The sequence below is a fragment of the Brachyhypopomus gauderio genome, chromosome 6, assembly GCF_052324685.1.
Source record: "Brachyhypopomus gauderio isolate BG-103 chromosome 6, BGAUD_0.2, whole genome shotgun sequence".
NCBI classification, from domain to species: domain Eukaryota; kingdom Metazoa; phylum Chordata; class Actinopteri; order Gymnotiformes; family Hypopomidae; genus Brachyhypopomus; species Brachyhypopomus gauderio.
The window spans coordinates 28,129,126-28,156,765 of record NC_135216.1 but is presented as its reverse complement, the minus strand read 5'-3'; the positions used below and the strand labels follow the sequence as shown (position 1 = coordinate 28,156,765).

Below are 27,640 nucleotides of genomic sequence, written 5' to 3'. Positions count from 1 at the left end.
ATCATTCTATGAGCTTCTGCAGGGACATCTTTCTTTGTGTCAAGAGTCAATTCTTGCTGCTGAGGCAGGTGACAACACCACTGAGGGAGATGTTGAGCCCTCAAGCGTGAGTGATGTTTCACTAAGGAGATGCCCTTCCCATACCCATCCAAATGTCACCACGACTGATCCTGGAAGAGGGGCCACAACTAATCCAGTAATCTCATTGAGTGATGTAAACCCACCTGCCGTGCAGCGTGTTGTTGTTGAGCATATTGTTAAAAGTGAGGAGACTGCATCACATGTGCATGCTGCCTCAAGGCTTCGACCCTTTTCAGGAAAGACCCCACACCACAATAGTGAGGTAGATTATGACACTTGGCGCAACAATGTTGAGCTTTTGTTGAGAGACCCCTCTCTATCAGACTTACACAGATCTCGCAAGATCCTTGACAGTCTTTTGCCCCCGGCTGCAAATCTAGTAAAACACTTAGGTTCCTTGGCTCCTCCAAAAACCTATCTTGACCTGCTGGATTCAGCTTTCGCTGCAGTTGAGGAGGGTGATGAACTTTTTGCCAAGTTTTTAAATACTTTCCAGGATGCCAGTGAGAAGCCTTCCGAGTATCTCCAGAGGCTGCATGCTGTGATGAGTAGGGTGACAAAGCAAGGAGTTATACTTGATACAGAGGCTGACAAGCATCTGCTGCGTCAATTTTGTCGGGGTTGTTGGGACAACGGGTTGATAGCAGATCTTCAGTTAGAGCCAAAGAAAAACAGACCTCCACCTTTTTCAGAATTGCTACTTCTACTTCGCATTGAAGAAGAAAAGCACATGGCTAAAGAACAACGGATGAAGAGGCATCTAGGTAATGCCAGGCATCGCGTTGTTTCTCATACCGTTCAGGCTGGAATTCGTGACACAGATGAAACAGAAGGCTCGTTGACAGCTATGGTGAAAGGGTTAAAGAAGCAAATCGGCGAACTTCAAGGGCAAGTCAAGGCCTTAAAGTCACAAAAGAGTCCTGACCCCGCAGAGAATACATCTGATTTGAAAAAACACATTGTTCAGCTTCAAAGCCAGATCACTCATCTGAAAGCTTCAGGCTCACAAAAATCAAGAGTAGCGCACCCTGGAGAAAGGACCAAACCGGTTGAAAAGACTGTGTCACTTGAAACCCAGGCTAGTACTTCTAAACCACTCGGTGGGAAGCCAAGGCCCTGGTACTGCTTTTGTTGTGGCGAAGATGGACATATTGCCACTTCATGCGATGCCGATCCAAATCCTTCCTTGGTGGCTAAAAAAAGGAAACAACTAAGAGAAAAGCAGCAAGCTTGGGAACTTGAGCATGACTCTAAACTTCCTTTAAACTGACCTCAGTCTCCGTTGAGGGACGAACAGAGACTGGACAACGGAGATGTCCCTACCCTAACAAGACCAGGGTAAACTACAAAGCTGCCCATACTACATGCCATAAACTGCTGCCGAGCAGATTGGTGGGAACAAAATGTACCTCTCAAGTGACTATCAATGGCCAGAGTTACAACTGCCTCCTGGACACAGGCTCCCAGGTAACCACCATCCCCCAATCGTTCTATGAAACTCATTTACCACATGTAGACTGTAAACCTCTTAATGACCTGCTGGAGGTAGAAGCTGCAAATGGACAACCTGTGCCTTATTCTGGGTATATTGAGTTGAACATCACTTTTCCTAAAGATTTTCTTGGCACCTCTATTGAAATCCCAACTTTAGCACTAGTAGTTTCCGACATGTGTGGATCAGTTCAGTCTCCCTTGTTAATAGGTACCAACACATTAGATGTTCTCTTTGGGAGTTGTAAGGAGAGTTCAGCAAAGTACCAATCACAGCATCATGGTTACCGGCTGGTGCTGAGAACCCTAGAAGCCAGACACCAGCAGACTGAAGACAGCAGGGTGAGTGATGTAAGACTTCACAGTAATGAACCACAAGTCATCCCGGCACGTCAAAGTTTGGTGTTGGAAGGCTCAGTGACCACAAGAGGCTCAGAAAAACGGTGTGTTTTACAGCAACCCACAACATCCCTTCCTGGAGGTCTTATAGTCATCAGTAGTTTGCTCACCTTGCCTAACAAACCCCAAACTAAACTACCTGTGCTGCTAAGGAATGAATCAGATCATGACATAACACTTGTCCCTAAGAGAGTCATAGCTGAACTGCATGCAGTACAACAGATACTTCCCAGTGCCTCCCCTACTAAAAGTTCAGTTTTGAACCCACCATCACAAGTTCCAACTTCAGGAGTGCAGTTTGACTTTGCTGACTCCCCTATTCCTGTAGAGTGGAAGGAAAGGATAACCCGTAAGCTTAATGCTATACCCGAGGTATTCGCCCAACACGACCTTGATTTTGGTCATTCTGGCAAAGTGAGGCACCACATTAGATTGAGTGACGAGACTCCATTCAAACAAAGAGCCCGCCCTATACACCCACAGGACATCAATGCTGTGCGCCAACACTTGGAGGAATTGTTTGAAGCTGGGGTAATTAGGGAGTCGGAGTCATCGTTCTCGTCGCCTATCGTTGTGGTCCGCAAAAAGAATGGTGACGTTAGGCTTTGTGTTGACTACCGCAAGCTGAATTTGCAAACGGTAAAGGATGCTTATGCCCTACCAAACCTAGAGGAAACTTTCTCAGTACTGACTGGCTCACAGTGGTTCTCAGTACTGGACCTAAAGTCTGGTTATTACCAAATTGAATTGAATGAAGCAGACAAACACAAGACTGCCTTTGTGTGCCCCTTAGGCTTCTGGGAGTTTAATAGGCTCCCGCAGGGAATAACAAACGCTCCCAGCACGTTCCAGAGGCTTATGGAAAAGTGCATGTCTGACCTGAATTTAAAAGAAGTCATTGTCTTCCTGGACGATCTTATAGTATTCTCTGCGACGCTGGAAGAGCATGAACACCGCTTGCTCAGAGTCCTCCAACGACTGAAAGAATATGGATTAAAGCTGTCCCCAGAGAAATGCAAATTCTTTCAGACATCGGTCAGATATCTTGGACATATAGTGTCAAGAAATGGTGTTGAAACTGACCCAGAAAAGATTGAAGCCCTCAAAAACTGGCCAAATCCAAAGCATCTTAAAGAGCTCCGTTCGTTCTTAGGATTTGCAGGGTACTATAGGAGATTTATTAAAGACTATTCAAAACTTGTGAAACCCCTGAATGACCTAACCGCTGGATACGGACCTGCCAGGAAGAAATGCAAAACAAACCATGCGAAGAGCCCTTACTACAAGCCTAAGGAGCCATTTGGAAGTCGCTGGACGGAGAGTTGCCAAGAGGCATTTGACACCATCATCAGTAAGCTTACTTCAGCCCCTGTCTTGGCCTATGCTGATTCTAAGCTTCCGTACATTCTGCATACTGATGCAAGCACCACGGGTCTTGGAGCTGCACTTTACCAGGAGCAGAATGGTCAGAGAAGAGCAATTGCTTTTGCCAGCCGTGGACTTTCCCATAGTGAATCCCGTTATCCTGCCCATAAACTTGAATTTTTAGCCCTTAAATGGGCTGTAACTGAAAAATTTAATGACTATCTGTATGGAAACTCATTTACAGTTATCACTGACAGCAATCCCCTAACATATATACTTACCTCAGCTAAACTAGATGCCACAAGCTATAGGTGGTTATCTGCCCTGTCCACCTTCTCATTCAAACTCCAGTACCGCCCGGGAAAGCACAACTTGGACGCAGACGCTCTTTCCCGACTCCCTCGTGACACTTGGGTGGACGACCCTACCTCACAAAAGGAGCAAGACCGGATCCGCCAATTCACCCTGCAGCACTTGCCTGAGTTTGTTTGTGACACCACTGTAGACCCTGAAGTAGTGCAAGCCATTTGTGAAGCCCGTCTGGTGCGTCAGCCATCTGACTCTGTATCTGAAAGCTGCAGTGTTCCATTGGTGGAGTCCCTGGCATCACATCCAGATTCCCTGCCTGATGGCTTTGTACAAGGAGAACACTTCAAAGGATTTCCAATCATCCCAATGTTGTCAGAGGCAGAACTGCGCGAAAAACAGAAATCTGATCCTGTTATTCAGGAAGTGATCTCCTCTCTAGAAGGGGGAGGGGTGCCCTCTCCTTCTGCAAAGAAGGAAATTCCACAATTACACCTTATGTGCAGGGAATGGAACAAATTACTTTTAAGAAATGGAATACTGTACAGGAAACGGCAAGAAGGACAGGAGGTACATTGCCAGCTGGTTCTTCCAGAAGAATGGAGAGAAATGGTCATGACACATTTACATGATGACATGGGCCACTTGGGTGTAGAACGCACCCTCGATCTAGTAAGGTCACGGTTCTACTGGCCGAGAATGGCGACTGACATTGACAACAAGATCAGAACCTGTCGTCGTTGTGTCCTCCGCAAAGCACCATCGGAGAGAGCAGCTCCCTTAGTTAACATTCGAGCTACCAGACCTTTAGAGTTAGTGTGCATGGATTTTCTTTCAATTGAACCTGACCGAAGTAACACTAAAGATGTGTTGGTCGTCACGGATTTCTTTACTAAGTATGCCGTAGCTGTACCCACTCCCAACCAGAAGGCTAGAACAGTTGCTAAAAGCTTATGGGAGAACTTCATAGTTCACTATGGCATCCCAGAAAGACTGCATAGTGATCAAGGTCCTGACTTTGAGTCAAAGACCATCAAAGAGCTGTGCGAAATAATTGGCACGCAGAAAGTTCGTACCACACCGTATCACCCAAGGGGAAACCCTGTGGAACGCTTCAATAGGACCTTGCTGAGCATGATTGGGACCCTGAAAGAGGAACAGAAGTCCCATTGGCACGACTTTGTGAAACCTTTGGTGCATGCTTACAACTGCACAAAGCATGAGAGCACAGGTTTTACCCCCTATGAGCTCATGTTTGGAAGGAAGCCTCGATTGCCAATTGACCTTGCCTTTGGAATTATCTCAGGTCAAAAAGAAGGAAAATCCCACTCTCAGTATGTACAACATCTGAAGACGCAGCTAGAAGGAAGTTATAGATTGGCCATGGAAAACACAGCTAAGTTGGCAGAGAGAAACAAGAACAGGTTTGACCAGAGAGTAACTGAGTCTGTCCTTGAAAAAAATGACAGAGTGCTGGTCAGAAATGTAAAGTTGAGGGGAAAGCACAAATTGGCAGACAGGTGGGAGTCCACTATCCACGTTGTGGTGGAACGGGTAGGAGAGCTTCCTGTGTACAAGGTTAGACCAGAAAACCAAGAGGGGCCGTTGCGTACATTACACAGGGACTTGCTCAGACCCTGCAACTTCCTGTCAATACCTGATGAGGACCCACCTAGAACCAAAGCAAGGAGACCTAGAACACGTTCAGTTTCGCACAGGAGAGAATCAGAGTCCTGTTCAGACCTGGACGAATATCCTGTGCACTACTATGCAGGTCCTTTAAGATCTGAACCAGCAGAAGTCATTCATATTCATGAAAGAAAGAACCTGGTGACCATACCTACTCCTGAACTTCAATCTGAACTGATACCCAGTCAGCCGACTCCTGGAGACTCACCTGTGAAAGCTCCCGAAAACTTACCTATGAGAACCCCTGAAGATGATAACTTCTCTGAGGAATCACCCGAGGAGGAAAATCTACCTGGAAAACCCCAAGGTGTTATCCACTTACCTGAAGAACCGGTGGTTAAACCAACTGTTCGACAAGATGCACTTGAACTAGCAAAGCCTGTAGAACACCCAGACGAAAGTGAAGAGATTCAAGAGCGATCCCAGAACGCATCCCTAGATGGGGAAGCCGAGATCCCAGTAAGGCATTCTACAAGGCACAGAGAAAAGCCTAAGATGCTGACATACCCTGAACTAGGAAACCCCCTAATCTCCATAGTGCAATCTCTATTCCAAGGCTTAAGCACTGCCCTTACTGAATCTCTCACAGATGCCCCCCATATAAGTCCATGCCCACCTTATAGAAATGCCCTTTGCATGCACAGGGACGTGCATACGGTTTAAGGCGGGAGGGTGTAACCCAGGTTTCAAACTATTATTTATTATGCATTATTACATAATACATATAAATAATATAAAAATGAAAATCCATATTAATTATGGTATTTTACCAGCGAGCAGACTAACTTGTGGGACCGCCCACTGCGCAAAACGCTGTCCAATCGGGCGAATAGTTTTGGGACCGCCCACTGCGCAAAATGCTGTCCAATCGGGTCAAATAGCTTGTGGGACCGCTCACTACGTAAGATAATGGGCCAATTGGCAATCGAGTAAAGGTTGCCATAATCTTCGCTGCGCGAGTATTTTTTTTTTCTTCCAGTTGGCGGTTGAGCGGACAGGACGTATTTGCTGCTACGCTAACAACTTTGGATAGCACGCTAAAATCGGCGTCGTGAGTGGATACTGAAAACTAAACGTTATCGGCACCCGATAAAGCTAGAAAGCTTAGATTTGCTAAGTTAGCCGCTTAACTGACCGCGAGGAGGACCGTCGGTGATTTTCGTGACTGCCGCTCACGGGAGCTGAATCATCGTCGTGGGTTTAAATTGGATTTGGCCAGTTTGTGGGGATAGAGACCTGCCGCCTGGTTACAAGGATCTCAGTCGGGCAGGATATTGGATGGCGAGCCACAGCCCATAGGACTAACTTTGAGCATCACCATTTTTTTTTTCACTCGAGAGGACGTTCTCCATCGTTTGCAAGTAAACTGCACTTGACTCTCACCTAATGGACTGGAGCTAACCCTCTCACAGGAACTGTTGATTGTGAGACTTGATTCACATTACCAACTGCTACAGTTAATTGAACGCTGATAGAATTGGTTTGTACAGCTGGTTATCAGTGGGTTTAATATCATTTATATATTTTTCCTTTCCTCTTCTTCTTTTTGGGTTCTCATGGAAATGATTGTTATTTGGGTCATTGCTGACAACTGTTGAATATCTTAAAAAAGGGTATAGATACTTACCTTAATAACCTTCAATAACCCCTAGGGACTAATATAACAGTTACTACGATAAATTAGCCATAATTATATTAATAATTATAAATACATACACTACATACATTAATATAAATACGAACCTAATGAACAATTATTAGTATTAAATAAGAATTATTATTAAATAAGAACTATTAGTATAATAGATTTAAATTTAATAAGGTATTAATGAGAAGGAATACTTGCATCCTGATTTTTTTTTATTGAGGCTTTACTGAATTGATTGTATTAGAGGTCATATTTGTTTTCTTTAGGAGATATCTAACTGTCTATTGCTTACCTTTGTTTACATTACTACTCCTTGTTCTATTTGATTTTACTTTAGCCCCATCTAACCGTGTCAATACACTATAGTTTTCATACATCTGATTTTGTGTCTCTTATTTACACTGCTCCCAGAGTGAGCCTATCTGGTCCATATTTTCCTCTTCTGTTAGAGGGCAATTGTAGAGTAAGCACCCCGAGTGGGGCATTACATACTCATTCTATATTGTGTTTTGTACTGTGCTGGTGTGAATAGCTAAGAAATTATATGGCACAATTAGCTTGATGCTAATGTTATATTGGAAATCACATAGGGTCGCTAGCGGAAATTAGCATTATGATCGCGTTGCTAATTTGCTTTCTAAAACATCACGCAGGGTTGCCAACTCTCACGCATTAAGCGTGAGACACACGCATTTGACCGTTTTCACACGCTCTCACGCCACACTTCCGATATCTCACGCCGAAAAAATCTATCTTGGTATTTGTCCTTAATTCTGTATATGTGTACATTTAGTTATGGTTTAAAGGGACATGATTTCTGTTTCAGGCCTCAATTATTTAGTGTATTGGTATTTGTTCATAATTCTGTATGTGTACATTTAGTTATGGTTTAAAAGGACATGATTTCTATATTGGGTCATGTATTTAGTGTCTTGCTGTTGGTTATGACTGACATCTTTGTACATTTATATATGGTTCACAGGGGATGATAGTAGCTATATCGTGACAACTATTTAGTGTCTTGGTATTTGTCCTTAATTGTGTATATGTGTACATTTAGTTATGGTTTAAAGGGACATGATTTCTGTTTCAGGACTCAAGTATTTTGTGTATTGGTATTTGTTTCTGATTCTCTATAATATGTGTACATTTAGTCATGGTTTAAAGGGACATGATTTCTGTTTCAGGCCTCAATTATTTAGTGTATTGGTATTTGTTCATGATTCTGTATGTGTACATTTAGTTATGGTTTAAAGGGACATGATTTCTATTTCAGGACTCAAGTATTTAGTGTCTTGCTGTTGGTTATGACTGACATCATTGTGCATTTATATATGGTTCACAGGGGATGATAGTAGCTATATCGTGACAACTATTTAGTGTCTTGGTATTTGTCCTTAATTGTGTATATGTGTACATTTAGTTATGGTTTAAAGGGACATGATTTCTGTTTCAGGACTCAAGTATTTTGTGTATTGGTATTTGTTTCTGATTCTCTATAATATGTGTACATTTAGTCATGGTTTAAAGGGACATGATTTATGTTTCAGGCCTCAATTATTTAGTGTATTAGTATTTGTTCATGATTCTGTATGTGTACATTTATTTATGGTTTAAAGGGACATGATTTCTGTTTCAGGCCTCAATTATTTAGTGTATTGGTAATTGTTCATGATTCTGTATGTGTACATTTAGTTATGGTTTAAAGGGACATGATTTCTGTTTCAGGCCTCAATTATTTAGTGTATTGGTAATTGTTCATGATTCTGTATGTGTACATTTAGTTATGGTTTAAAGGGACATGATTTCTGTTTCAGGCCTCAATTATTTAGTGTATTGGTGTTTGTTCATAATTCTGTATGTGTACATTTAGTTATGGTTTAAAAGGACATGATTTCTATATCGGGTCATGTATTTAGTGTCTTGCTGTTGGTTATGACTGACATCTTTGTACATTTATATATGGTTCACAGGGGATGATAGTAGCTATATCGTGACAACTATTTAGTGTCTTGGTATTTGTCCTTAATTCTGTATATGTGTACATTTAGTTATGGTTTAAAGGGACATGATTTCTGTTTCAGGACTCAAGTATTTTGTGTATTGGTATTTGTTTCTGATTCTCTATAATATGTGTACATTTAGTCATGGTTTAAAGGGACATGATTTCTGTTTCAGGCCTCAATTATTTAGTGTATTGGTATTTGTTCATGATTCTGTATGTGTACATTTAGTTATGGTTTAAAGGGACATGATTTCTATTTCAGGACTCAAGTATTTAGTGTCTTGCTGTTGGTTATGACTGACATCATTGTGCATTTATATATGGTTCACAGGGGATGATAGTAGCTATATCGTGACAACTATTTAGTGTCTTGGTATTTGTCCTTAATTGTGTATATGTGTACATTTAGTTATGGTTTAAAGGGACATGATTTCTGTTTCAGGACTCAAGTATTTTGTGTATTGGTATTTGTTTCTGATTCTCTATAATATGTGTACATTTAGTCATGGTTTAAAGGGACATGATTTATGTTTCAGGCCTCAATTATTTAGTGTATTAGTATTTGTTCATGATTCTGTATGTGTACATTTATTTATGGTTTAAAGGGACATGATTTCTGTTTCAGGCCTCAATTATTTAGTGTATTGGTAATTGTTCATGATTCTGTATGTGTACATTTAGTTATGGTTTAAAGGGACATGATTTCTGTTTCAGGCCTCAATTATTTAGTGTATTGGTAATTGTTCATGATTCTGTATGTGTACATTTAGTTATGGTTTAAAGGGACATGATTTCTGTTTCAGGCCTCAATTATTTAGTGTATTGGTGTTTGTTCATAATTCTGTATGTGTACATTTAGTTATGGTTTAAAAGGACATGATTTCTATATCGGGTCATGTATTTAGTGTCTTGCTGTTGGTTATGACTGACATCTTTGTACATTTATATATGGTTCACAGGGGATGATAGTAGCTATATCGTGACAACTATTTAGTGTCTTGGTATTTGTCCTTAATTCTGTATATGTGTACATTTAGTTATGGTTTAAAGGGACATGATTTCTGTTTCAGGCCTCAATTATTTAGTGCAGGGGTGGCCAACCCGTCATAGACCAAGAGCCACTTTTCTTACTGTGTTACAGCAAAGAGCCACATCGTACATGGGCGAGTGTAATCTGTTGAGCGGGGCGGGCGGGCGGGCGGGGGGTGTGGCGAGTGCAAATTATTAGCTGTGAAGACAGTCAAATGCGTGTTTTCCACTACGCCGGTTTTAAAAGTATTAGCGGCTCGCTAGGCTTGTAAACTAACCGCGCACCACGAAAATGTAGCAGTGTGTCGCCCCGTTTGTGCAGGTGAGCCCGCGGACCGGCTGGGGAGCCGCATGAAACCAGGCAAAGAGCCACATGCGGCTCGCGAGCCGCGGGTTGGCCACCCCTGATTTAGTGTATTGGTATTTGTTCATGATTCTGTATGTGTACATTTAGTTATGGTTTAAAGGGACATGATTTCTGTTTCAGGCCTCAATTATTTAATGTATTGGTATTTGTTCATGATTCTGTATTTAGTTATGGTTTAAAAGGACATGATTTCTGTTTCAGGCCTCAATTATTTAGTGTATTGGTATTTGTTCATGATTCTGTATGTGTACATTTAGTTATGGTTTAAAGGGACATGATTTCTATTTCAGGACTCAAGTATTTAGTGTCTTGCTGTTGGTTATGACTGACATCTTTGTAAATTTATATATGGTTCACAGGGGATGATAGTAGCTATATCGTGACAACTATTTATTGTCTTGGTATTTGTCCTTAATTGTGTATATGTGTACATTTAGTTATGGTTTAAAGGGACATGATTTCTGTTTCAGGCCTCAATTATTTAGTGTATTGGTATTTGTTCATGATTCTGTATGTGTACATAAATGTACAAAGATGGCAGACATAATCAAACAGCAAGACACTAAATACATGACCCGATATAGAAATCATGTCCCTTTAAACCATGACTAAATGTACACATATTATAGAGAATCAGGAACAAATAGCAATACACAAAATACTTGAGTCCTGAAATAGAAATCATGTCCCTTTACAGTTTTTGACAACTGCTAAGCTGCGTTTGTCCAATCTGTAGTCACATTTTCAAAACTCCAAACACAATGAACACAACAGCAGTTTTCAGTGGCTATACTATTAGTTCAATTCATGTTGTTATGGCACAAAATGCAGTCATTTTACATGTTTTTATAATGCTTAAATTTTCTATACACACAAGGTTATCCAATAACAAAATTCTGGATCGTTTTTGTCTTATTTACAATTGCTTGTACACAGCATGCCAAAAATGAAAACCTAAGGTTCAAAGCCTTAAATATTGTATAAAATGCCAAGTTCTGCAAAAACAAAGGCAGCTGAAAAGTTATTACTGTTGTACACATTTTTTGCACATATAGATCAATGAAATAAAATGAAGTACAGTAATGTACCGGGTCAGAGAGGAGCAAATATAACGATTTGTCCTGCAATCTCAAGTGCTGGTTTGGTCCTTCACAAATGCCAGATTGGTCCCTATAACAGTGACCTCCTTCTTTGATTTTTGAATGAACTCTACCAACAACTGGTTCCAGAAGCAGAAATGGAACAGGTGGGAGGAAACACCAGGACATTTGTGATGGGACAATGTAGCATTCTCATGTCATCACAAACTGGTTTATAGACCATCCAAGAGTGATGTCCCTTTTCCTCCCACCCTACTCGCCTTTCCTCAACCCCACTAAGGAACTTTTTTTAGTCTGGAGGTGGAAGGCGTATGATCATCGGCCCCATGACCAAATGTCCCTCCTGGATGCAATAGATCCCGACTGCAGAGACATTTCAGCTGAAGACTGCCAGGGGTGAATAAGACATACCAAGCTTTTCTTTCCCAGGTCCATGGCAAGGGCCAACATCAGATGTGATGTGGATGAAAACATGTGGCCAACTGCTGAAGGCCGTTTAGATTAGACCTAACAAGACTGTTCAGTTTTATATTCTGTTTTTCCCCCTTGCGTGGCTTTTTTTGTATATGTGTATTTTTACACATATGGGACCATGGCTAATTATGTTTACAATTACGATAATTATTTTTTGGGTTAGGCCACAATTTACAGTAATGTCCCTAATACAGTAAAATATACCCTTTACTGCAAAACTGTTACTGACTCCTTTTTTGTCTAATCTACATTCCATATAGTACCTAACAGTAAATATCACTCATTGTGTAGACAGTATGTTGCCAAAAATGCACACATTTGAAAAAAAAGTCCAAATGAAGCGGATTACAGTAAAAATGAACTGACTAAGAAAACAACAGAAGTTACTGTAAAATGTCTGTTGTTTGCTGGGAGAGGGTAAAACATTACATGTAATACTGTTTCTGTATTGCCATCAAATGTTAGTTTTTTTACAGTGGTTGTGCAGTGATTGACTATGTTCATCTCGAAAAGAGAATATGTGCTAGTGTTTGAAAGAATGATTGGATACTGAACCAGGTTCAGGTGTTTTAACAAAGTTGTTTGCATTGTGAAATGCAGAGTTGTTATTTAGTTAAGAAAATGCGCTTTTGAACACGATATTTACTATTTGGCTATTTGTGTGAGGTCAATGTGTTGCTGTGTTTAGAGTTTTGACAATGTATCACAAGTATTTGGAAACGCATGTTAGCAGTCGTCAAAAACTGTAAATCATAACTAAATGTACACATACAGAATCATGAACAAATACCAATACACTAAATACTTGAGTCCTGAAACAGAAGGGCTGTTAGAACAAAAAGAAAAAAATTAAATAATAGAGATCAATAGTTATGTCCCAATGCTTCTTTGTCTACTGAAGACACTCTTATTCTTCTTGGACATCATCTGCACCCTGGTTCTGCTGGAGTCCAGCAGAGAGTTCTGTAGTGTGTTCTGAGATGACATTCTATGCTCTGCTGTTAAATGCCTATGTGATTTGTCTGGCTGATCTGGGGCTTATTCCAGTCCTAGCAACTTAATCAACAGATCTTTGACTCAGCCAGCTTCCCTGCTTCCTGCTCAGTGGGTCTTCAACCTCCTGTTTCTGAATCTGTCTTGTCCCATCTCTGGTCCATCACATCAGCAGTATGTGCATGTTCCTCTGGCTGAGGAACTGGCCTCTGTCTTGCATTTAGTAGAGAACATGTAGTGTTCCTGTTTCCCTGTTTTTACGTTGCGTCACAGGCCTCTACTGAGGCATCCAGAAACTAGAGCCCTCCACTGAACTTTCCAAGCTTTCACCGGACTTCCTAGAGCTTGGAACAAGGGTTTACTAGTCAGAAGACCAGGCCTGAAGTCTCCTTACCTGCAGTTGACATTGTTGTTGCTTCTGTTTCCCTTCAAAATGGAGGACATCACCACTTTGATTAATTCTAACATTAATCAGCCTGTGGCTGTTCTGGGACTTCAGGTACTGTCAGGCCATGGTTGGGCTCCTTAAGCAACACTGTATCCCCAAACCAGGTGCCCCACTAGGTTCCCCAAGCCAGAGTCCCCTACCTGACTCCCGAAGCTCTAGGCCTCAGATACACCAAAAGCTAAAAGACACCTCTAGGCTCCTCAAGCCAGGCGCTCCCTGACTGAAAAAGTCACCTCTTAATCTATCGCTGCCCAGGGTCTTCACCTCATGTCAAACAGGCTCAGAAGCAACTAGCCTCCACCACTACTCCCAAGCCACAGGACCCTCCAAGTTTCACCAATCTTCCATTGGGCTTCCAATCCCTAGGTCTGAGACCTCTGCTGTAGTGTCTTTATCATCACTGATCCACAAGCCTCCAGCCATACAAGTCACGTTCGTCACAGTGCAAGCTTCTCAAGTCAGAGGCCCCTACTGAGCTACACAAGCTAGATACCTCCAACATACCACAGCTGCCTTCCCAAACTGCCAGCTTCATCTGCCATTTTCAGTGTGAGGCCTTTGCTGTGATTCTTAAGTCAAAGGGCTCCACTGGGGTCCTCAATCTAAAGGTATCTGTCAGGTTCTCCAAGCCAGAAACCTTCCCAAAGCCAGAGGCCTTCACCAGGCTACACTACAACGTTCCCTTCAGTCCTGCTCCATAAGATAATATTCCTAAAAGAAACTTTAAAGTTTTCCAATGTTTATTGCTAAATTATAATACAATAAAATATGTCCTATACTTGTAATGCTGTGCCATCAAAACAGTCAGTTCTTTTGTTATGTTCAAGTATTCATATGTATTAAGGAATTAATGTTTTGAGGGCTGTAGTACAAGGATGGATTATAGCTCTACATATGTTAAGAATTGTGCACGTTATCAAACTATTGCAAAAACGATTTCTGAAATGTACTGTTTAGGTGAAAATGTTGGCGCAGACACTACTGAGACTTCTGTTGCTGGCAATAATGGTAGGATTTTTGATGTTCACTCTATTTTATTTGTGCATGTTTATTTCTTAATGACTGTTTAAAAATCCTATTAAACTGTATTAATTATTTATAATAGAGCTCGTCAGAAAAAGGAAAACGGCCTACACAAAGAAGCCTTGGACCACCACGGATGTCAAAGCCGTCATGACACATTTTGGGCGGCACACCAGGAATGGGAAGTTAGCTTCTTTAATAGAATGTGATGCTTGCAGAAAGGCAGAACACCCAATTCTGGAGACACGGACAGTTCAAAATATTAGAGATTTTGTACGTAACAAGGGATTATATTACAAGGGTGCTCCACTTAAATAACTCACTATCTGCTGTAGGTGCCTTTAATAAGGCTTTATGAGTATGTACATCACTATGCATTGTAGGTTCTTTTCATTTATAGGACCTTATGAGTTTTTACACCCCCATTTTTAAATAGGGCGTTCTGAGTTTGTAGTTTGCTTTAAAGAGGACCATATGAGCTTGTAATGTTCTGTAGGTTCTTGGAAGGGCCTTATAAGCTTGTACTTGACATTTGGAGTCTTTTCTTTTGTAAGGGCTCTCAAGAAGTCATACTTGGTGGTTCTTAAACTGGACCCTTGAGTTATACTGATAGCAGACTTTTATAGTTGTGATTTATATTGTACAGTGGGGAAAATAAGTATTTAGTCAGTCACCAATTGTGCAAGTTCTCCCACTTAAAAAGATGAGAGAGGCTGGTAATTGACATCATAGGTAGACCTCAACTATGAGCGACAAAATGTGAAAAAAAAATTGAGAAAATCATTTTGTCTGACTTTTAAAGAATTTATTTGCAAATAATGGTGGAAAATAAGTATTTGGTCAATAACAAAAGTTCATCTCAATACTTTGTTGTATATCCTCTGTTGGCAATGACAGAGGTCAAACGTTTTCTGTAAGTCTTCACAAGGTTGGCACACACTGTTGCTGGTATGTTGGCCCATTCCTCCATGCAGATCTCCTCTAGAGCAGTGATGTTTTGGGGCTGTCGGCGGGCAACACGGACTTTTAACTCCCTCTAAAGGTTTTCGATGGGGTTGAGATCGGGAGACTGGCTAGGCCACTCCAGGACTTTGAAATGCTTCTTATGAAGCCACTCCTTTGTTGCCCTGGCAGTGTGCTTGGGATCATTGTCGTGCTGAAAGACCCAGCCATGTTTCATCTTCATTGCCCTTGCTGATGGAAGGAGGTTTGCACCCAAAATCTCACAACACATGGCCCCATTCATTCTTTCATGTACACGGACCAGTCGTCCCTTTGCAGAGAAACAGCCCCAAAGCATGATGTTGCCACCCCCATGCTTGACAGTTGGTATGGTGTTCTTTGGATGCAACTCAGCATTCACTGTCCTCCAAACACGACGAGTTGTGTTTTTACCAAATAGTTCTACTTTGGTTTCATCTGACCATATGACATTCTCCCAATACTCTTCTGGAACATCCAAACGCTCTCTAGCAAACTTCAGACGTGCCTGGATATGAACTGGCTTAAGCAGGGGGACACGTCTAGCACTGCAAGATCTGAGTCCCTGGCGTCGTAGTGTGTTGCTGATGGTAGCCTTTGTAACGTTGGTCCCAGCTTTCTGCAGGTCATTCACTAGATCCCCCCTTGTGGTTCTGGGATTTTTCCTTATCGTTCTTGTGATCATTTTGACCCCACGGGCTGAGATCTTGCGTGGAGCCCCAGATCGAGGGAGATTAGTAGTGGTCTTGTAGGTCTTCCATTTTCTGATTATTGCTCCCACAGTAGATTTCTTCACACCAAGCTGCTTGCCTATTGCAGATTCAGTCTTCCCAGCCTGGTGCAGGTCTACAATTCGGTTTCTGGTGTCCTCCGACAGCTCTTTTGTCTTCACCATAGTGGAGTTTGGAGTGTGACTGTTTGAGGTTGTGGGCAGGTGTCTTTTATACTGTTAACGACTTCAAACAGGTGCCATTATTACAGGTAATGAGTGGGGGAAAGAGGAGCCTCTTAAAAAAGAAGAAGTTACAGGTCTGTGACAGCCAGAAATCTTGCTTGTTTGTAGGTGATCAAATACTTATTTTCCACCATTATTTGCAAATAAATTCTTTAAAAGTCAAACAAGATTTTCTCAATTTTTTTTTCACATTTTGTCTCTCATAGCTGAGGTCTACCTATGATGTCAATTACAGGCCTCTCTCATCTTTTTAAGTGGGAGAACTTGCACAATTGGTGACTGACTAAATACTTATTTTCCCCACTGTATCTAGTAAATGTAATGTTCTGTAGGTTCTTGGAAGGGCCTTATGAGCTTGTACTTGACATTTGGAGTCTTTTCTTTTTTAAGGGCTCTCGAGAAGTCATACTTAGTGGTTCTTAAACTGGAGCCTTGAGTTATACTGATAGCAGACTTTTATAGTTGTTGTGATTGTATTGTATATAGTAAATGTAATGTTCTGTAGGTTCTTGGAAGGGCCTCGTGAGCTTGTACTTGATATTTGGAGTCTTCTTTTGTAAGGGTTCTCGAGAAGTCATACTTAGTGTTCATAAACTGGAGCCTTGAGTTATACTGATATACAGTTAGGGAGCCACTGTCGAAGTGTTTTTCTGTTTTGTTTATTTCCAGGTTAGTATTTCAAGTTAGTTGTTGGATTGGCATTACGTTCTGGTATGCTGTCATACATTTTTTTATGTTGCATGCTAGATGGCATTTTTTAAATGTTTTATACCACTGTATAATTAAATTTTTTTTAAAGATTTTAAAGATTTTTTGAAGATGTTTTTAAAGAATTTTTAAAAGATTTGTAAGCCAGGGTAAAAGTATTCATATGTATTAAGGAATCAATGTGCTGCAGGGCAAAAAGTTAAATATTGAAATTGTAAAAACTGACTTTGTAATACACTCTCATAAACTTTTACATGTAAATCTGTTCACAAATAAATGTTTTCTCAAATATAAAATGTTTTTCCATGTGTTTTAAATAGTTGAGATAAACAATATTTTAATGCATGGATTTTATTTTATTTTTTTATTAAGTTACATATGATATTAAGTAATTTTATTAATTGCAATACAAAGGGGAGACTTAAAAAGAACATAAAAATATGATATAGGAATTTATAAGTAACAAATTAATAAGTAAATAATTTACTGACAAGATTTTTACTTGTATTATCAACATACTTTTGATTAAAAAGAATGATTCCATAGTACAGTCCTAGTAAACCATATATGACCTTGTAATCCACCTTCAGGTTTGTGTTAGTGTATTTTATATAAACAGTCCTAGTAAACCATGTTGTCCTGGTAATCCACCTTCAAGTTTGTGTTTGTGTGTTTTATGTAAACAGTCCTAGTAAACATGTGTGTCCCTGCAAACCATGTTTTGTTGTGTCCCCTCAAACCTGTAAAAAGTCAGATGCTCAGTTCACATGATTTTATTATCCACAAACAAAATTTTAAGTGGGATGTATCTTAATGGATCCAAACTGAATTATTTGACATATATATTTCATTGATAGGGTATGAGGAAAGCAGTGTCCTCCTAAACCATGGTGGTTGCATGCTGTCCTCATAAACACTGTATACCTGTATGTGTGTGTGTGTGTGTGTGTGTATATGTGTGTGTGTGTGTATGTGTGTGTGTGTGTGTGTGTGTGTGTGTGTGTGTGTGTGTGTGTGTGTGTGTATGTGTGTGTGTGTGTGTGTGTGTGTATGTGTGTGTGTGTGTATGTGTGTGTGTATGTGTGTGTGTATGTGTGTGTGTGTGTGTGTGTGTGTGTGTGTGTATGTGTGTGTGTGTGTGTATGTGTGTGTGTATGTGTGTGTGTGTGTGTGTGTATGTGTGTGTGTGTGTGTGTGTGTGTATGTGTGTGTGTGTGTGTGTGTATGTGTGTGTGTGTGTATGTGTGTGTGTGTGTGTATGTGTGTGTGTGTGTGTGTGTGTATGTGTGTGTGTGTGTGTGTGTGTGTGTGTGTGTGTGTATGTGTGTGTATGTGTGTGTGTATGTGTGTATGTGTGTGTATGTGTGTGTGTATGTGTGTGTGTGTGTGTGTATGTGTGTGTGTATGTGTGTATGTGTGTGTATGTGTGTGTGTATGTGTGTGTGTATGTGTGTGTGTGTGAGTGTGTGTGTGTGTGTGTGTGTGAGTGTGTGTGTGTGTGTGTGTGTGTGTGTGTGAGTGTATGTGCTTGTTTGTGTGCACGTATGTGTGTGTGCGTGTACATGTGTGCAGGTATGTGCGTGTGCGTGTACACGTGTGCAGGTATGTGCGTGTGCGTATATGTGCGTGTGCGTGTACACGTGTGCAGGTATGTGCGTGTGCGTGTACATGTGTGCAGGTATGTGCGTGTACACGTGTGCAGGTATGTGCGTGTACCCGTGTGCAGGTATGTGCGTGTACCCGTGTGCACGTATGTGTGTGTGTGCATGTACACGTGTGCAGGTATGTGCGTGTGCGTGTACCCGTGTGCAGGTATGTGCGTGTGCGTGTACCCGTGTGCGTGTATATGCGTGTGCGCTACCTTTGGCACGGCCGCCTGCAGCACCAGGTCACGTACGGGCAGAGGCGCGGTGTTGAGCATGGACACCACCAGCACCAGGACGTCGGGTCTCCCGGCGGGACAGTCGGGGCAGGAGTGCAGCAGCACACGCACGCCGTCCCTGTCGTACGCCGTAACGGGAAGCGCTCGGCCTGCGGGACAGCAGCTCACACTCACTCTCCACCACACGTGCGGTCCCGCCTGGGTCAGCCACAGCTGTGGGCCCCTCCCCCCGCACTGGACCACAGCCTGTCCTGCTTAAAAACCATTCAGCTCATTTATGAGAGCACTTTGCTGATCCTGAAACCCTACTGGGCACGTGCAGACACGCTAACAGAACCATAGCAATGCACAGGTTGGAGTTCCCACGGACCAGGCGAGGTCCAGCAGTACCTTCAGTCACCCTGACCCGGTTCAGTACTCAGCCTGTCAGCACCCCTGATTCAGTAGGACAAGTGTCTCTCACAGCAAAGTGCTGAATTAACATAAGAGCATTCACGAACCCTGGGAGCCCGAGAGGAAGACTGTAACCCGTTCATTCAGGTCCAGCAGAACAAGACCTCCACTGGACCGCGTTTCCCATCATGCCCACAACCCCAGCGGCACACTCACTGGTCCTGATGGAGTCCAGCGGGACGTAGACACCGGCGAGGGAGTGCTGGGGGCCTCGCGCGGGGCTTCCCTGCAGGGAGTGTAGGGGCGACTGCGGAGGGCGGAACAGGGGGCTGCCCGGGGCAGATTGGCCCGCCTGGGCCACCCGGACCAGGGCGGGTGAGGCGGGCGTGGCCGAGCTGAGGAAGGGGTTGGAGGAGCTGAGAGACGCAGGCATGGAGCTCACGGCCACACCGGAGAAGCCCAAACCAGCACCACCCTCGCTCTGGCTGCAGGACACAGACACAGAAGGACAGTTCAGTGTCCACGCCCAGGGAGGACAAACACAACATGTCCACTTGGTTTGTTTGTCTGCTGTCTAGGGGACAAACGTGGGCAGCAGCTTGTAGCGTTGTCTAGGGTTTGGACCAAGTCTAGGGTTTGGACTAATCTGGGCGTGGGAAACCAACCCACAGTGGCATCGAATGTTTTTTTTTTTATCCTGTTCTTTAAAAAGAGTTTAATCAAGACACTCACTGTTTTCTCAAATGTTGACCCAGCACAAATTTTTAAAAAGTGTACCAGACCTCCATCACCTTTTCTCTGGGTCATTACGGGTGTGAAAGGCACTGTAAGTTCCACTGTGCATAAAACACCATGGACACGAGAAGAAAACGTGGGTTAGATGGTAGGAACAGGGGCTGACCGACCTCTTCACCTCTCTGAAGTTCACCATGGAGAGGTCCTGCAGCCCCAGGATGGCTGTGGAGCAGGAGGTGGGCTGGGTGGAGGAGTGTGTGTGGAGGGTGGAGGAGTTCGCTGGAGGGAAGGTGGTGTTTGGGGCTCCTGCGGTGCCAAACAGTTCCAGTCCAGGATCAGGGGCCTGGCAGAGACGAGAGGGGCAGAATCAGGACACGGTTCTCCGGGGGTAAACGTGCGGAGCAGGTGTGTCATCACCAAGGGCGTGGCTGATTTGGGTGGGTGCTGATGGGGGTGGTGGGGTTGCTGCACCTGTAAGGACGTCCACTGGGTGGCGAGCTCACTCAGTCTGGGCCTGCTGGGCACCGGGGGAGGCTCGTTCAACCCTGCCGATACACACATTACCGAGAAACAGTGTACAAACATAAACACACATCATAAACAAACAGATAAACACAATCTAAATAAACAACAACAACATTTAAAATACCTAAAGACAAAAGCTCGTCATCAAGCAGAGAGAGAGCTGCTGAATGTTCGGAGGCTTTATGACTGGGGCTGCTGGTTTGACTGACATGACTTCCGTGGCTGCTACCCAATCTACGCGGAGGAGGCGGGAGCACTGGGATGGAGGTGGCCAGCGGATTGGCCGAGGAGACACTGGAGACTTCAGAGGGCAGGACTGTGTGAGGGGGAGAGGGTTCATCAGGGCCGGCCAGATCAATCAATGTGCCTGTTGTTTCACGTTCTGAGAGAGGGAGACATGAAAGAGAGATAGAATGGGAGGGAGAGAGAAAGGAAAAGGTTGTGATTGTATGATACAGGGATCAAGAGAGAGAGAGAGAATGAAAATTGCAGGTCAGAACATTTGAAGTCGCTGCAGATGGGTGTGTGTGTGTGTGTGTGTGTGTGTGTGAGAAAGAGAGAGAGAGAGAGAGAGAGCGAGCTCACCTCCCACAGGTGCTGGTTTGTTGTGTGTGTGTGTGTGTGTGTGTGTGTGTGTGTGTGTGTGTGTGTGTGTGTGTGTGAGAGAGTGCTCACCTTCCTCAGGTGCTGCTCTGGGTTCCTCACGCTGCTCTCCACCAGTCTCTCCACCAGTCTCTCCGTGGACGATCCTTTGATATGAGCTGATGACTCTAGCCAGGTTGTCATTGGCCTGCAGAATGTCCCCTGGTACACAGATCACACACACACACACACACACATCAGCCACCATCCACACCACTCCACAAATCTCTCTCTCTCTCACACACACACACACACACACACACACACACACACACACACACACACACACACACACACACACACACACACACACACCACAAATCTCACACACACACACATCACCCACCATCCACACCACTCCACAGACCACACACACACACCACCCACCATCCACACCACTCCACAAATCTCACACACACACACACACACACACACACACACACACACACCATCCACACCACTCCACAGATCACACACACACACACACACACACACACACACATCACCCACCATACACACAACTCCACAGATCACACACACACGTCAGCCACCATCCACACCCACTCCACAGATCACACACACACACACACACACATCATCCACCATCCACACCCACTCCACAGATCACACACACACACACACACACACACACACACTCCACTGCTGCTGAACATCTCTGTTTCTCTGTAAACATGCTGCTACCCTTTTTAAATGTGCTGCTACCGTTTTAAAGAGATATGATCAGTTAATGCCTGATCTTATGTATCCAATCGATTCTCATGTTCAGTATTTATTATTGCTAAAACCATACACAGTATTATGAAGATTGTAATAATTTAAATTATCAGCAGTATTACCTAAATTGGGGTCGTTGTCTTCTGTCTCTGTGGCCAGTTTGTACGCCGTGCATCTTAGCTTGTCACATCGGTCATACAGCTCCTACACTCAGAGAGAGAGAGAGAGAGAGAGAGAGAGAGAGAGAGAACAGTGTTTAACTATCATCAATACTCAGAGAGAGAGCAGTGTTTAACTATCATCAATACTCAGAGAGAGAGCAGTGTTTAACTATTGTCAATACTCAGAGAGAGAGCAGTGTTTAACTATTGTCAATACTCAGAGAGAGAGCAGTGTTTAACCATCGTCAATACTCAGAGAGAGAGCAGTGTTTAACCATCATCAATAATCAGAGAAAGAGCAGTGTTTAACCATCATCAATACTCAGAGAAAGAGCAGTGTTTAACTATCGTCAATACTCAGAGAGAGAGCAGTGTTTACCTATCGTCAATACTCAGAGAGAGAGCAGTGTTTAACTATCGTCAATACTCAGAGAGAGAGCAGTGTTTACCTATCGTCAATACTCAGAGAGAGAGCAGTGTTTAACTATCGTCAATACTCAGAGAGAGAGCAGTGTTTAACTATCGTCAATACTCAGAGAGAGAGGAGTGTTTAACTATCGTCAATACTCAGAGAAAGAGCAGTGTTTAACTATCATCAATACTCAGAGTATTAACTAACCAGGTAAAGGATCCTCCTCCTAACCTAACGCAACAGTCACAGCTACACCAGGTAAACTCACTAAACTCTGTACACTGGCTGGCTAACGCCTGCTGGAATGAACGCTACCTTGACGTCTCACCTTGATGAGCTCACAGTCGGCATCTGATGACACGTCTCTGTCGTAGTGACTCAGCATTTCTCCAAGTAGCTTCACATTATTGTTTACTTCCTCCAGTATGTTCATGCGCTTGGTCATCTTCTGCACCCGGACGTCATCCTGCACAAAGACAAATGCAGACCAATCACAGCCAATCATGGGCCAATCACGGCCAATCATGGGCCAATCACGGCCAATCTTTGGCATCTTCCCTGTTCCGTCATAACCGACTCACATCAGGTCTACAAGAGCTGTTAATCCACTAAACTGTGCAGGACTTCAGTGTTTTGGAGTGTGAGCTGAGATCTTGAGCACGTCCCTCACACCCCATTAGACCAGCGTCACACAGAGACACAACCCCCATGCTGCGTTCTTTAAAGGAGACATGGCAACCTCCCCTGCCCTAAAGCACTACACACACTTAAGAGGGACGATCAGTGTTGCTTTCACTCTGCAGGAGTCAATCTTTAATTTCATAACAGACATTAACAGACATTACTGGGATTATATGGATAACTATAACATTACTGTTAACTTTACTAAGCTCATGTGTAAAACGTTCTGTAATTACATCGTAAATCTTGATGACCCATAACGACCTCTAATGACCCTTAATGACCCCAGTGTCTCCTAAGTTGCCGGTGTTAAATGAGGATGTGTAGTTCAAGTCCACTAGGTCTGGACAATTCCCTTGACTCCACAGCAAGTGTGTTAGACTTGGTCCAGTGTTCCACTTACATGCTTGACACTGATCCTGGATCAGAGGAGGCCACACACAGACTCCACACTGACTATACCCAGACTACACCTACACCCAGACTACACCCCTACACCCAGACTACACACAGACTACACCCCCACACACAGACTACACCCCCACACACAGACTACACCCAGACTACACCCCTACACAGACTACACCCAGACTACACCCCTACACAGACTACACCCACCTCTTTCACCATGTTCTTGATGAGTCTGTTGGCCTCCTGCAGGTCCTCAGGGTTCTTACTCCGCAGGAGCTCAGCCAACAGCTACACACACACACACACACACACACACACACACTAAATTCTTTAGGTTGAAAATACATCATTTAGTGTCACATCCTGTCAAATACACAAATTGTCCTATAAGGCATAAGCATGCGACCACGTGAGCGGTTCTGACAGCACAGTCCCAGCAGAAACACACACATCCAGCTCCTGTTCCTCCAGACTTAACAGCTCCTGCTTTACTTCACTTTCGGGAAACCAAGAATTTGCAAAAAAAAAAAAAAAAAACAATGACCAATCAGAGTACACGATTCTCAAATATAAACAACTGAAGAATATTCAGAGCCAGTTACTGTCTGACTGTACAAGTGGCTTCAACACTTCAGTCTTCCTCTACTGATGAGTCAATAGAACTGTATTACACTCATACACAAGTTAAACAACAGGCCTTGTGGCAGCACACACACACACACACACACACACAATACAAACGACTGCACTATTATTACATTTCAGTTTTTAACGATATTTTAATTTACTTCTAATATAGTTAACACCTCATAGATATGGCTAGTGAACTGTAGTGTTGTTGGTGAGCTGTACCAGGGTGTTGGAGGTGCGCCAGACGGCACTGGCTGGTCTCACATCCTCACCTTGCCCATGTCTTCGTTCTCGAACACAGGATTTTTGGGTCGTGAGGGTGGGGATGGAATTAGGGCCTTGTCTGCAGTCAGCTCAGGGTCTGATGAGATGAGTCCTTCATGGAGAAGTCAACATGGTGATAATAACATCTCTAGAACATGTTAACACATGAATAAAGACTGCATAAGGTTGGTGATTTTAAAGCAGCTTCCACTGTACAACACAGATCCAATAGAATGCACTGACTGTTAAAAACACACGCTGCCAAGGTGAGATGTGTGTGGAGTAAGCAGGACTGTTTCGGAAGAGTGAGGTTGAGTAAGAGTGAGGTTGAGTAAGAGTGAGGTTGAGTAAGAGTGAGGTTGAGGGTGAACATGAGTGAGGTTGAGTAAGAGTGAGGTTGAGTAAGAGTGAGGTTGAGGGTGAACATGAGTGAGGTTGAGTAAGAGTGAGGTTGAGTAAGAGTGAGGTTGAGGGTGAACATGAGTGAGGTTGAGTAAGAGTGAGGTTGAGGGTGAACATGAGTGAGGTTGAGTAAGAGTGAGGTTGAGTAAGAGTGAGGTTGAGTGTGAATATGAGTGAGGGTGAGTAAGAGTAAGAGTGAGGTTGAGTAAGAGTGAGGTTGAGTAAGAGTGAGGTTGAGGGTGAATATGAGTGAGGGTGAGTAAGAGTGAGGTTGAGGTTGAGGGTGAATATGAGAGAGTGAACATGAGTGAGGGTGAACATGAGTGAGGGTGAGGGTGAATATGAGTAAGGGTGAACATGAGTGAGGTTGAGGGTGAACATGAGTGAGGGTGAGTAAGAGTGAGGGTGAGTAAGAGTGAGGGTGAGTAAGAGTGAGGGTGAGTAAGAGTGAGGGTGAGTAAGAGTGTGCTCTTGGTTACCTTGCCTCCTCAGGGTTTGGTACGCCTCACTTATTTTAGCCTCATTAGGAAAAGCTACAGTCCAGCTGTACAGCATTTCAATGATCTTAGTCTTCACCTTCTCTGAGACGCTGTCTCCCATGTACTGACACGTCCACACAGAGAGAGAGAGGGGTGTGAGTTATCAACTAAACAACAGACACAGTAGATAAACTGACCTTAAAGATGGCCTTACCTTGGGTGAAATAACTTTGATGAGTTCATTTAAAAACCTATATTTGGCTACTTCATTATGAAACCTTTTACCACAGTTTTTCATGCATGCCTCCAGCACCTGCAAGAGATAAGGAACCTTTTAGTGATATTGCACTGTATAAAACTGTGTTTACGCTGATTCCAGAACAGCCACTCACAGTCAAGGCCTGAACTGCTTCCCATTCCTGAGGTGACTGGATTTTGTGAACAAGCAATCGAACAGCAATCTGAGGGCTTCACATATAAACAAGTGTTACTTTAATATCTCAAACTGTACAACAACCCCGCCAATAAATGACTGTAATCTAGACAATCACAATAAAGCATGTGTGTGCCAAACATGAAGGATAACATCATTATGGACGCTCACCCCTCCAGCTCCTTGTTAATCTGGTCACAAAACCCAATGATGTATTCCCAGTCCTCCTGTCTGTTCGTGGGGTGGGTGGCTTTGTCTGGGGAGGAGGGCCACAAAATGTCTTTTTAAATGTAGATTTTTAAAACCGCAGGGCTGAATTAGGGATTATACTGCACGGGGTGTGACAGACAACACGTTCATTCATTCATTCATTCATTCATTCATTCATTCATTCATTCATTAGTTCGTTCATTCAATCAGTCTCTAAACATTTTACTATCCACAAATCAGACAGATATAAGCTGCCGTTCATACACTACTGTCATTTTTGTTTGCTGTTTTGTTTTGCTGATCGTCTTGTTGTCACCAGTTGGAAGCACAAATCACCCGAGAAGGTTTGAAAAAAGAGGAACACCACACAAAAACACCAGGATATATTCCTCCGGTTCCCTTTACTTCTCCACTCGCTCTGCTCTTGCTGTGCTTTCCTAGTACCGACACCGTGTCTTAATCCTCCCCGAACCTGATTAACCCGGTTCCGTTTTCAGGCACCAGCGACCGAACTGCGACTGAAGTGTCAACACTCACACCAGTGTCCACCATAGCGGGGATGACGGACCCACCGAGCCGCTTCTGCACGCCAGCACTCACAGATTTCATTTCTAAGAAGGGTGGTGCATAAATAATTCCATATATTAAACAACAAAAGCGTCGATATGCACTTACTGAGCCAAGATTCGAGCGACTCCCCTTCCTGGTACGCCATACTGGATCATCGCGTGATCCTAATGTAAACGGGAATTCGAGATGGGTGCGTCCGAAAAGCGCAGTGCCCACGCGCCCGTGCTGAGCGCCCGTCCCCACGCGCCCGATCCCACGCGCACGTCCCCACGCGCCCGTGCTGAGCTCCCGTGCTGACTGGCTCACGTATCGCTAACATATGCCGTGTAGATCGTGGAATGCGCAAAGCGTGATTTACCTAAGCGGATTTAATCTCCCATATGCTATAGTTTGGCATAATGCCCACTATTAGTACTAGTACTAATAGAATACGTAAAAATATTGTTTTAGCTAATTAAAAAAGAAATTAGTATTTTACCAGACAATTAGAACAACATCAGTTATGATTATTATCACAATTATTAGTGTTATTTCATTCAGGTTGTCTATGACGCTGAAACAGACAGTTATGTCTGACTGAAATGTAGGCTACTACTAGTAGTAGTTATAATCATTATCATCATCATCATCATCATCATCATCATCATCATCATAGGGTTTATTGTTAGGTTTAGGATTAGGTCATGTAATGTAAACAACGTGCTTTTGTCAGCATTTGCAGCTTACTCAAAGCTTTTTTACTACAACAATGTTCATGTGGACGAATTTGCTGCAATTAAATGCTTCTGACTGTAGTTACGCATGTCCGGCTGTAGGGGGAGACAATGCTTAATGAATGTCCTATATGTCCGCAAAAAATAGGGACCTATCTTTATAATGCTTATTATACACCTTGATTCATATGATCATTTATTTGAATCACATTATTTGGAGACAATCATCATTCACAAAGTTTTCCCACTGTGGTAACAAATCATTTTATAACTAACCTCTTAATTAAAGAGCCATACTGC

At 43.1% G+C, this 27,640-nt stretch overlaps 1 protein-coding gene across 1 annotated transcript in view; it reads right to left on the bottom strand.

Moving 5' to 3' along the window:
- The window catches only part of gga3b (golgi associated, gamma adaptin ear containing, ARF binding protein 3b), a 32,632-nt gene extending 5,743 nt beyond the window's left edge, over positions 1 to 26,889 (bottom strand). Inside the window, exons 1-15 of the mRNA XM_077010274.1 lie at positions 26,733 to 26,889; positions 26,019 to 26,103; positions 25,807 to 25,882; positions 25,629 to 25,727; positions 25,415 to 25,538; positions 24,542 to 24,645; positions 23,847 to 23,927; positions 22,876 to 23,013; positions 22,097 to 22,178; positions 21,273 to 21,401; positions 20,722 to 20,979; positions 20,544 to 20,617; positions 20,243 to 20,415; positions 19,554 to 19,822; positions 18,924 to 19,093 (exon numbers count right to left, since the gene is read on the bottom strand). Of these exons, the coding sequence (XP_076866389.1) occupies positions 18,924 to 19,093; positions 19,554 to 19,822; positions 20,243 to 20,415; positions 20,544 to 20,617; positions 20,722 to 20,979; positions 21,273 to 21,401; positions 22,097 to 22,178; positions 22,876 to 23,013; positions 23,847 to 23,927; positions 24,542 to 24,645; positions 25,415 to 25,538; positions 25,629 to 25,727; positions 25,807 to 25,882; positions 26,019 to 26,103; positions 26,733 to 26,772 (1,902 nt within the window). The 5' untranslated portion in view covers positions 26,773 to 26,889. The remainder of the gene's footprint in view (positions 1 to 18,923; positions 19,094 to 19,553; positions 19,823 to 20,242; positions 20,416 to 20,543; positions 20,618 to 20,721; positions 20,980 to 21,272; positions 21,402 to 22,096; positions 22,179 to 22,875; positions 23,014 to 23,846; positions 23,928 to 24,541; positions 24,646 to 25,414; positions 25,539 to 25,628; positions 25,728 to 25,806; positions 25,883 to 26,018; positions 26,104 to 26,732) is intronic.
- Between the last annotated feature and the right edge of the window lie 751 nt (positions 26,890 to 27,640).